Genomic DNA, 13,178 nt, shown 5'->3' on the forward strand with positions numbered 1-13,178 from the left:
ATCTGGAACTGTTTGAAGCTGATGAAGAGAATTTTCTTGCATGTTTCACTACTATGGACGAAAGTTGAGCTCATCACTACCAGCCTGAAACCAAAGAACAATCAAAGCGGTGGAAGCACACATCTTCTACCCCAAAGAAGGCCAGAGCTATTCCTTCAGCTGGCAAGGTCATAGTGTCCGTTCTTGGGGATTCTCAAGGTGTCTTGCTGATCGATTACCTTCAAAAGGGTCACACTGTGACAGGGTTGTATTATTCTCAGCTACTGAAACGCCTCAGAGAAGCAATCAAAGAAAAAAGGCCAAGAATGCTCACCAGAGGAGTCCTTTTTCATCACGACAATGGTCCAGCCCACACCTCAGTGGTTGCCATAGCAACAATTCGTGATTGTGGATACGAACTTGTTCCCCATCCACGTTACTCACCAGACTTAGCTCCCTCTGACTTTCATCTATTCCCAAAAATGAAAAAAGCCCTGACTGGTCACCATTTTGCCAGTAACAATGACGTCATAGATGCTGTAGGAAGTTTCTTGGAGCCTCAAACAAGAGAGTTCCTCTACACCAGGATAATGGCGCTTCAGCACTGCTGGAGAAAGTGTTCAGCCATCGAGGGGTACTATGTTAAAAAATAAATCATCAGAAGGCTTGTACCATGTTTTGTTTTTTGAGGCTCAAGACTTTTCATTCACCCCTCGTATATATATATTTACATATGTTTATATATATATATATATATATATATATATATATATATCGCCCGAAACGTCATACTCTCTCTCTTTCCTTTCCTGAGCGTCTAATAACACTATCCGTATCACGTCCCCACTTTGTTGTTTTTTTGTTATTGTTTTTTGTCTTTTTTTGAACCTATATATATATATATATACATATATATTTATATATATATACATATATATTTATATATATATACATATATATTTATACATGTACAAACTTTACTTCACACAAAGATACATATGGAGACACATGTCCACACATATGGAGATGCACATCCATACATACAAACATGGTACATAGTTGCAAAACACACACACACTCAGACATGCACACACAAGGAGACAGAGGTGCATATATGCAAAAACACATGCATACACACACACATAGATAAAAATACACAAACACAGACATGCAAGCACATGAATATACAGAATACATACGTACAGATACACACACATGCATACATACATACATGCATGCATGCATAGGCACATACACACATACACTGACCCACACACATGTACATAAACAGACAAAAAGGAATACAGCGTAAATAACGGACAGAGTCAAGACTATTGAGAAGGTTGCAAGACACAACGAAAATTTTAGGAAAATATAAATAAGTGGAAATTTTACCGGTGAGTGTGTTAAATTATAAGACACAAAAAGAAAATGACTCTCCCAGACACAATAGAATATATTTATATATATATATATATATATATACTTATAATTAAAATTAGGGTTCAGCAAGAATTGCTTCACCACACACCGAAAATTAGAAATAGCAGTCAAAACTACTATTTCACTACCAAAATATATCTCCCAGACAGCAACACTCGTAATTTAACACAGACAAAAACAGAAAAAATAACGCATCTACCCGGCTTTGATTAACTGTATACGCGTTTCAGGATTAAAGAGGTGTAAATTATATTACCCGAACTTACTTCCTTCATCAGTACAGTATTTCAAAATTATAAATCCGAGAATGCTGATAAAAGAATAATTAATTCGATCAGGCGACATCAAACGATTATCCAGAAACAGCATTTCTGAATTCGCTTTCCATGCTAGCATGGGTTGGACGATTTGACTTTCACCAGTCCTCAGTCAAATCGTCCAACCCATGCTAGCATGGAAAGCGGACGTTAAACGATGATGATGATGATGATGATGATATAGACGAGTAAGAAAGTCATATCATTCCTCAATTACCCACATGCGCTACGAGTAATCCTGCAGAAACTACAGTTTACTATCAGGGAGTGAATAATTAAATTCTTACAGATATAGGGTAAAAATTAATAATTAATAACTTTACCAAGTAGTTCGGTGTGTTAAAAAACCATTATCGGTAAACTTATATAAAAGTTTTACAATTATAAACATAACTAAAATTAGGGTTCAGCAAGAATTGCTTCACCACACACCGAAAATTAGAAATAGCAGTCAAAACTACTATTCCACTACCAAAATATATCTCCCAGACAGTGGCACATAAATAGCACCATTTGAGCATGATCGTTACCAGCGTCGCCTTACTGGTACTTGTGCTGGTGGCATGTCAAAAACATTTGAGCGAGGTTGTTGCCAGTGCCACTGGACTGGCTCCTGTGCATGTGGCATGTAAAAAACACCATTTTGAGCATGGCCATTGCCAGTACCGCCAGTGGCACATGAAAGCACCCACTACACTCTAGGAGTGGTTGGCGTTAGGAAAGGCATCCAGCTGTAGAAATTCTGCCAGATCAGACTGGAGCCTGGTGCAGCCATCTGGTTCACCAGTCCTCAGTCAAATCATCGAACCCATGCTAGCATGGAAGGCGGACATTAAACGATGATGATATATAGCAAATAAGAAAATAGAGAGGGTAAAAAAACGACATACATCAGGCGGTAGACATTCTAGTAGGTCTGTTTATTCCAAAGTATTAGAGAGTATTAAAAGAATTACACACGTGTAATAACTATGTTACACACACATGTACCAATATTACAGAAAAGAGCAAAAGATCAGATTGACAGTAGGTTCTAGTTCCTTACGGCCGTTTCTGCCAAGACGCAAGGAAATCGTAATGGACAAAGTCAAGACTATTGAAAAGGTTGCGAGACGCAGCTAAAATTTGAGGAAAATAAAAAAGAAATAAGTGAAAATTTTACCGGTTAGTGTGTTAAATCATAAGGCACCAAAAGAGAATGACTTCCCCAGACACAACAGTATATATATTCATATGTGTGTGTGTATGTATATATATATATATAGGCATTAGGAAGGGCATCCAGCTGTAGAAACTCTGCCAAATCAGATTGGAGCCTAGTGTAGCCATCTGGTTCACCAGTCCTCAGTCAAATCGTCCAATCCATGCTAGCATGGAAGGTGGATGTAAAATGATGATGATGATGATAGATATAAATACGTATATACATACATACATATATTTACATATATATATATATATATGTATATATATTTTAAATTTTATTTTATCTAGTTTCAGCTCACGAACTGTTACCATGCTGGGGCACCACCATTTGCTGTTGCTACATAATTTTACTTCACAAATGCTTTTCAGAAATTGACATTTGGTGCATGAGAGAGTTTGATGCAGCTGCCCTCATTTGCACCTCTTGCCGCGAAGTTAGTTCATCTAGGACACTTGACAGGAAGAGGTTCAGCCTTATTTTGAAGACACCTACATCCACCCCCATGCAGATCTCTCAGGTCCTTCGGGAGGAATTGAAGAGCTGTGGACCTCTGAAGCCCAGGCTATTGCAGTATTTTGTCCTACATCTTGATGGCAAATTTGGAGTCCTTGGCACTATGCAGTGGCGCCCAGTTCTAGTATTTGTGTAACTCTCAATGCCAAAGTTTGAGAAAAGTCCTTCCAGGATCTTCCAGATGTATATTATGGCATATCTTTCTTGCCTACGCTCTAAGGAATAGTGTGTTAATCTCTTACGTCTTTCCCAATAGCTCATATGCTGCATAGAGGCTATCTTCTTCGTGTACCTTTGCTGGATTGCCTTGAGTTCTGAGATTAATTTGACACTGGTTGGTGACCATAGCTGAGAGCAATAGTCAAAGTGGCTTAGAACAAGTGTCTTCCAGAGGACCATCATGGTTTCTTGATCTCTTGTTCTAAAAGTTCCAAGAATCCAGTCGTTTAGCCACCTGCATTTCATTGCCAATTTAGCAACATGAACATGAAAGGATGCATCATTACTCATGTAAATGCCTAGGTCTCACACGGACTGTGCCTCTGGGATTGCAATCCCTCTAGCTCCAGTGTATTTAATGGGTTCTGCATTTAGTCTTGCATGCTGATAGTACAAGGCTTGAAACTTTTCAGCATTGAACTGCATGCTATTCTTTTCAGCCCACTTGTATATTTCATCCAGCTCACATTGCAGGTGCATAGTGTCTTCAGGGTTCTGTATTACCTGTGAGACTTTTGTGTCATCTGCATAACTTGTGATTGTGGTTCTCTGTGTGGCTAAGGGCATGTCTAAGAGGGCCATTATGAACAGTAGTGGTCCCAAAACAGTGACTTACGGGACATCACTCACTATTTGCGTGTCATTGGCTACTACCACCTGACTTCTATCCTTCAGAAAGTCATGAAGCCATTCTCCCAATTTTCCAACAATGCCGAGATCACGCAGTTTGTGACATATCATTCCATGATCGACTTTATCAAAGGCCTTTGCAAAATCGAGATATATCACTTTCACATTTGAGTGGAATATGTGTGTGTGTGTGTGTGTGTGTGTACACACACACACATACATAGATATAAATATAAATATATACACATACATTGATATTGATATAAATACTTACACGTCAGACATAGGAAACTTTTAAGCATAATCTAAGACAATAAGTCGGGTACAATAGCTTTTGATCGTACTTTCACCAAAAATAACTACAAATTGATAACATATAGGTATATGTTATATATATGTAGGATTCTTAATAAGTAATCTGAGACTGTATTACAGATATAATCTTGGCATTTAACGCCAACATTCCATGAAGTGGAATACGAGCAGTCTTATAGTATTAATATATTATTGCTTTGTTACTTTACCCCTTATTATAGTGTGGTTGTGTATGTGTGTATACATATATACGAATATTTATTTATTTGTATCCACATATAAACTTCTTAATAATCTATTCAACTCATTTAATCTTTGTATTTGTATATACACTCCATCTATATAAGTATATACAGGCATGGAGGTATGTATGTATGTGTATATGTATATATATGTGTGCACGTGTATTAATATATAATGCACGCATGTGTGTGGATGTATGTATATATATATATATTCATGCCTAACTCTTTTGACCGGTTAGTGGCTATCCAACCGTAGCTAAGCCTAGATAGTTGAAAACAATAGATGTCCAATTAGATGAGAGGACTTAGCAGTAAAAATTACCCCTCTCCAAATACCAGCAGGATTCTAAATACCCACTACTAGCAGGACCCTATCTTCTCCATATGAAAAAATAATGGAGTACCTCATCACAATTATAAAAAGTTGGCATATTATTATCTCAACAACTCCTCAAGAAATAATTTCTACGTAGACCCCTCCATCACATACTAAACTGACATGCACATACCCCACAGATTTAGCGTATAAACAGCTTTCCAAATGCAACAAAGAATGTTTATACCAGGGATCATGTATGTATGGGAGTATTTATATATACATATATGTATGTATGTATGTATGTGTGGAGGGATATATATATATATATTGTGTCTGTCCCCCTCACATATGGTGACAGTGACTGTTTTGGTATGCATATACAGCCATCTGTGTATGTGCATCTGAACACACATAAATGTACTAATTTGTCTATGTTTTTGTATTCATGTATATTTGTATTTGGTAATGTATACATACATATGCATGTATATATGAGTTTTTATGACTCTTTTTTTATATACTTTCTGTATGTTTTTTTATATGCCTTATATTTTTATATAATTATTTTTTATTTTATATTTGTATTTTTCAAAATTCATGAATTGAATTTTGTAAATCTCTGAAGATGCTTAGTGAATCATGCACGTACCCCCATTACATCATTTTCATCTACTAATTACTCCAGCGTACTGGAGCTATATAGATAGAATGGGGCATGCCAACGCTAGGCCAAAACAGCTGTAAGATTTTGTCCCTTCCCCAATTGCTAGATGTCCTTTAAATTTGAAATCTTAATTGTTGATATGACATGGTATGTCATAAGTGTCTGTATATTGTCTTTATTATCATTTTGGTTATAAAATAAACAGATTAATCAACGGAATACAGTGTCTGCAAGTTGACGAGTACCTCATATTCCCCTCCATTTTCTTATTGCTATATATATATATATATATATATATATATATATATATATATATATATATATATACATACATACATACATACATACATACATACATACACACACGCATATATATATATACATGCCCTACGTGACCCTAACTCCATATAAACCAGTTCAATATCCCACTTTCTCCTAATCGTCTTCAAATCTCTCTACTGATAGAATTACGACAAAGCTCTCCAAAATATGTACAAGTAAGAAATTTTTAAACTTCCAACCTTCATATTATCCCATATTAGCGCTCCCCGCCCCCCATCCGTTCTTTATCTATCTATCTATTTCTTTCTATGTAAACATCACTCGATCTCTGTTTTGTCTTAAATTCATGTTTGTTTATTTTTCTTTACTTTATTTAAGTTATTGCTCCTCTAACCCTAACCCTACCTAAATCTGTCTAAATTTTGTCTCTGATGGGGTTGGGGGCATGGGAATACTTCTAGCAGAGAAATGGGTTCATAAGGTAATCGAGGTAGTCAGAGTATGTGACAAAGTACTTAAGATTAGACTAGTGCTTCATCATAGGTTAGCCAACGTCATCTCGGCCTATTCCCCCCAACCGGGGCTACCGGATGGGCAGAAAGACCAATTCTACGACACCCTCCTGCAAACTACCTCACTGACGAATAACAGGGACTTTCTCTTTGTGGCTAGTGATTTCAATGGTCATGTTAGATGTCATGCTGGAAGCTTCCATGGTGTACATGGAGGCTATGGCTTCGGTTCCCACAATGAGGAGGGAACCAGACTGCTGGAGTTCTGTGATGCAAACGATCTTATGGTTTGCAATACCAACTTCAGGAAACCTGCCTGTCACCTAGTCACCTACCGTTCCGACAGACACTCTAGACAAATTGACTACATCCTCACCAGAAATACGGAAAGAGGGCGGCTTATAAATGCCAAAACCTTCCCTGGCGAAGAATGTACCCCTCAACACAGATTAGTAGTTAGCGACTTCGGGATCAAGGCAAATGGATGCCCAGAAGTAGATCGGTTTGGAGGAGAAGGGTCTGGAAGCTCAAAGATCCTGCAAATGGACAGATTTAGAGACGTATTACTCGAAGCCTTTGACGAAATAGAGGGGGATGTAGCTTCACACAATGTAGAAGACAACTGGACGTTTCTATGGGACAACCTGCTGAGGGCCACTGACCAGATCTGTGGATGGTGCAAAGTCCCCTCTTGACCGAAAATAACGTCGTGGTGGAACAATACTGTCGACAGGGCAATTAGGGAAAAGAAACAGGAATGGAAGAACGGTGGTAGCAGGGAATTGTATCAGACTGCCAGAAGGGAAGCTAGGAGACAGGTTTACTTAACCAGAGAGGAAGCAGATAAGAAAAAATTTGCCAATGTTCTGCGCCGTGAGGACCAAAGACTTGAGGTATTTCGTGTTGCAAGACAGTGTGTGAGAGAGAATCGTGATGTCGTGGAAGAGAAATGTGTTCGCATGGATGAGGGTACACTTACACTAAACGAGGCTCCAAAGAAAGAGGTTTGGAGATGCCACTATGAAAGATTGCTCAATAAAGAGAATGAATGGGAGAAAGAGAGTCTGCCGAATGTCGACCTAACAGAGGGACCAGCCATCCGAATTGACAGTACCATGGTAGATAAAGCAATTAAGAGTATGAAGACAGGGAAAGCCCCCGGCCCATCAGGAATCACTGCAGAGATGCTCAAAATATCTGGCAGCGTTGGCTATAGCCTAGTCACCCGTATTACGAACCAGGAGATACACGAAGGAGTCATACCCAATGACTGGTGTAGCAGCATCATAGTCAACTGTTACAAAGGTAAATGGGATGCTTTAGATACAAATAATTACAGAAGTATCAAGTTGTTAGATCAGGTAATGAAAGTCACGGAGAGGGTCATAGCCCAACTAATTAGGGAGAGAGTCAGTTTAGATGAGATGCAGTTTGGGTTAGTGCCAGGGAAAAGCACCACTGATGCTATATTTCTGGTAAGACAGCTGCAGGAGAAATACCTAGCCAAAGATAATCCTCTGTACCTGGCTTTCGTTGACATATCTGGTGGTCAATGAGAAAACTAGGGATAGAAGAATGGTTAGTGAGAGCTGTGCGAGCCATGTACAGAGACGCTGTCAGTAAGGTGAGGGTTGGCAATAAGTACAGTGAAGAATTCCGGGTAGAGTTTGGGGTCCACCAAGGTTCTGTCCCCAGCTGCCTCCTATTTATCATAGTCCTCCAGGCGATAACAGAGGAATTCAGGACAGGATGCCCCTGGGAGCTCCTCTATGCTGATGACCCTGCACTAATTGCCGAGTCACTATCAGAACTAGAGAAGTTTCGGGTGTGGAAGCAGGGACTAGAATCGAAGGGCCTTAGAGTCAACCTAGCTAAAACCAAAGTCCTAATAAGCAGGGAGGTAGACAAAACACAAACCCCTTTAGGTAGATGGCCCTGCTCAATCTGTAGAAAAGGTGTAGGTAGAAACTCTATAAGATGTACCCAGTGCAAGCTATGGACAAATAAGAGGTGCAGCAATATCAAAGGCAGGTTAACTAGGAAGTTATTTTTTGTATGTGGCAGATGTTTAGGTGCAATAAACACTGAAAATGTGCAGAAAACAACTTCTGTCACATTCCAGGGAGAAAAACTAGATGTAGTTGATAGCTTCCGCTATCTGGGTGACCAAGTTAGTAGTGGGGGAGGGTGCGCTGAAAGTGTAGTTGCTAGAATAAGAATAGCCTGGGCAAAGTTCAGAGAGCTCTTACCTCTGCTGGCAACAAAGGGCCTCTCACTCAGAGTAAAAGGCAGACTGTATGGCACGTGTACGAACAGCCATGCTACATGGCAGTGAAACATGGGCCGTGACTGCCGAGGACATGCGTAGGCTCACAAAGAATGAAGCCAGTATGCTCCGATGGATGTGTAATGTCAGTGTGCATACTAGACAGTGTAAGTACCTTGAGAGAAAAGTTGAACTTAAGAAGCATCAGTTGTGGTGTGCAAGAGAAATGATTGCGATGGTATGGTCATGTGGCGAGAATAGGTGAGGATAACTGTGTGAAAAAGTGCCACACCCTAGCAGTTGAGGAAACCTGTGGAAGAGGTAGGCCCAGGAAGACCTGGGATGAGGTGGTGAAGCATGACCTTCGAACATTAGGCCTCACCGAGGCAATGACTTGTGACCGAGACCTTTGGAAATATGCTGTGCGTGAGAAGACCCGGCAAGCCAAGTGAGACCTAAATCCAAGGCCTCTGCCAGGGGTGTAGCCAACCCACTTATGCGTACATATGCATATATATCCATACATACATACATCCATACATATATACATATCTATATATACATATATATATATATATTCATATATACATACATATTCATATATACATACATATATATATCCATATATACATACATATATATACATCCATACATACATACATACATATATATATATATATTCATATATACATACAGATATTCATATATAAATACATATATATTCATATATACATACATATTCATATATACATACATATATCTATCTATCTATATATATATATATATCCATATATACATATATATTCATATATACATACATATATCTATCTATCTATATATATATATATATCCATATATACATATATATCTATATATACATATATGTATCCATATATATATATATATATATATATATATATCCAAATATACATATATATATATCTATATCTCTATATATACATACATACATATCCATATATATACATACATATCCATATATATACATAAATATATATATCCATATATACATAAATATATATATCCATATATACATAAATATATATATATATATATACACATATCCATACATACATACATACATATATATATATATATGTACACAGGATGGCCAGAAAGTGACTCACCATGAGAGATATGAAATATGCTTTATTAGCAATGAAGTTGGTTATCCATTATAATAAATGTGTCATAGAGCTCTTAATAAGTGTTTATACGGTATGTGAAACTGCAATGAACCCTCTGATATAACTTTTTATTGCCAGTGACTTGTTCACACACTTCTACAATTGTTTGAAGGTGTACTTGATCATGAATCTTTTCAGAATACACAAGGGCTTTAATTTAGCCTCAGAAGAAAAAGTCCATGGGAGTTAAATCTGGTGGCCATGGTGCCCATTCAATTGGCCTGCATTGCTTGAGCCGTGTTCCTAGAAAAATGTTCATTTCGAAAATCATGAACCTGCAATGCATAATGGGGCAAACCCCATCCTGCTGAAAGCAGAATGGATTTCCGCTTCCAAGAGAATGCACGTGAGACATCACCTTGTTGCAAAGCATGTCCAGATATGGATCACCTGTCAGAGCCCTCAAAATTAAATTGTTCAATTACCTGATTATGCCAAATCCCTCACCACACCATTACCTTATTCCCACCTTGTTGATTATTTGCCTCCATCCAATGAATAATATTTTCAGCAGTTGTGAAAATAGCAATTTCACATTTTGCAAGATGGTGTGTGACTTTATGCCCCACCCCCCTTACAGAAAGGTGAACTTAGTTTACAGCTATCACTTGAAGTCAATGCAAGGAGATAGTAACACAGATGCACACACACAAGTTCTTTAAGTTTTTGCCTACCAAATCTACTCACAAGGTATTGGTCAGCCTGGGGTTAAAGCAGAAGACACTTGCCCATGGTTTCATGCAATAGGATTGAATCCAGACTCATGTGGGAAGCAAACTTCTTACCACACAGCAATGCCTGTGCCTTTATATATATCTATGTATGTGTTGTGTGTGTATACACATAAATACATACAAGGAGGTGCTGAAAAGTTCCTGGCTTTGGGTAAAAGAAAATACAGGATGTATCAGTTAATTATGATTTTATTCAACATATTCACCTCTCAGATTCACACACATACTGCAGTGGTCCTTCAGTTTTTCTAAGCCCTGCAAAAGAGCTAGGAAGGCTGGGCCTCTAACCAGGCCTTTCGCAACCCTTAAAGCCAGGGACTTTTCAGCACATCCCAAACTGCTTCTTAAAAACAATGGAAGGTAAACGGGAGTTGTTTTACTGTTTGAATTGTGGGGCATGATCTCATTGACTGTTGTTTGTAGTATCTTTATGTCTGCAAGTTTTTGCTTAAACTATATGCTTTATATGTGTATGCATCTATGTATTAGTACATGTTTTTGAATAGACAGATGTGTGTGTATGTGTGCACACATGCACATTTGTATGCCTGGTGCGTTTGTGTGGTGTTAGTTGCAATGTGAAGGAGAAACAGAAAAGATGTTTTTGGCCCAAGCAGCTTTTTTGAAAATGAATCATGAAGTTCTCTTTTGTTTCATGTTGCTTTTACTCCTATCATCACCATTTTTCTGTCCACTTTTCCATGCCAGCACAGTCAGACAAAACTGCTGAAGTATTTTACAGGCTCTCCCTTTTGCTAACTCTTACTCATTTCCACGTAAATTACTTATTGCCTAGGTCTCTCACACAATGAATCATTCAGAATCCAGATATATTTTTATAACAGACATAAACAATGTTGCCACTGCCACAGCAATGACATCAGAGTTGCACATAAACAATGCCAACACACACCTATCCATGCACGTACACACTATATGTGCATATTTGTATGACAGGGTTCCATACAGTTTTCATTTCCCAAATTCACTTAAGACACTGGCCCACAATGCCATGTGTGAGAAGTGAGCCTGAAAACACATGGTTGAGCAAAGAACATCTTAACCACAGTCACGCTTCCACTGATATATATATATATATATATATATATATATATATATATATATATATATATATACACACACACACATTCAGAAAAAGGGATTGTGAAAAGAAAACAGTGTGTAGTTGTCTTGGCATTCCATTTGAATGTAAAGGGTGACCCATAAGACAACATTCAATCATCATTTTTGCACCCTGACAGGTTTATGGATCATGATACAAGCGTTTTTTTTTTTTTAAATAAATTCTAACTTAATATTTTATTACAATTAAATAAAATAGATAATTTGTTATGTAACAGAGTGTGGTCCCAAAATAAAAATGAAATTTTTTATGAGATTTTTAGCATTCAATTAGCAAAAATTAAAAAAAACTGAAAGACAAATAAATAAACTGATCAATAATTACTGAAAATAAAGTGAAAAAATAAATCAACAAAACTATAATTTGTGTAAAGAAAAAAACAAAAGGTTATAGAAAATTCTGAAAAGCAAAAAGAGGGCTCAAAAGAGAACAAATGTGTCAGAGAAATGGAGAGCTGTTGCTTTCTATTTCTCTGGAAGAGAACTAAAGTGACGATAGAGAAAATGAGATAGAGATTGTAAAAGAGATGTTCTGTCCTCAAAAAGTGAGGATTATGACAAGTTTATGCTTCTTCTTAACATTAATCTACAGTCAGATGAAAGAATACCTGTAGGTTTCTTGGTAGCATTATGGAAAAGCTGGATATCTATGATTAACACATCATGTTATCAGAAGAAAACTGAGACAGAAAGATAGGGAGAAGAGTGGCAGGAAAGAGAAGAGAGAGGGAAAAGGAATGAAAGAAGAGCAAGAAAAAGAGGAGTGAAAAGAAACAGAAGACAGAGAAAATGAAAGAGAAGCAAAACAAAAATACGAGTGCTTTAAAGAGTGAGAATTTACAAAATATTGAGAAATTTGTTACCTGAGCAAAGCAGAGCGGAACAAAAGCCATGTAGTAGGCAGTCAACATGGAGTTGAACAAGACCTGCTTGACTCGATTGTTGAAATCAAGCTTCAAGCACTCCACTTCTTCACGTACTATGTCAGGGGTGAGAGTACAGGTGTGTGAGAGAACACTGTCTTCAGAAGAAATGTGAGACGAATCCTGTGAATTCTTGTGTTTTTGAGAAGATGATGGTGATACAGATTTGTCGACAACTTGGCATGGCCAGAGAAGGTTTTTCTGGAATATTGGCTTCAATGTGAAACCAAAAAGAATCAGATAGGTTGCCAACCTGTAATTT

At 37.7% G+C, this 13,178-nt stretch overlaps 1 protein-coding gene across 2 annotated transcripts in view; it reads right to left on the bottom strand.

The window, feature by feature from the left end:
- Positions 1-13,178, bottom strand: part of LOC106868002 (transmembrane protein 39A) — a 58,295-nt gene that overhangs the window by 26,728 nt on the left and 18,389 nt on the right. For both annotated transcript variants that reach the window (XM_052975713.2, XM_052975712.2), the window contains exon 5: positions 12,857-13,169. In XM_052975713.2, coding sequence (XP_052831673.1) covers positions 12,857-13,169 — 313 coding nt within the window. The remainder of the gene's footprint in view (positions 1-12,856; positions 13,170-13,178) is intronic.

Source organism: Octopus bimaculoides, chromosome 22 (genome assembly GCF_046866305.1).
Source record: "Octopus bimaculoides isolate indiv1 chromosome 22, ASM4686630v1, whole genome shotgun sequence".
Lineage (NCBI taxonomy): Eukaryota > Metazoa > Mollusca > Cephalopoda > Octopoda > Octopodidae > Octopus > Octopus bimaculoides.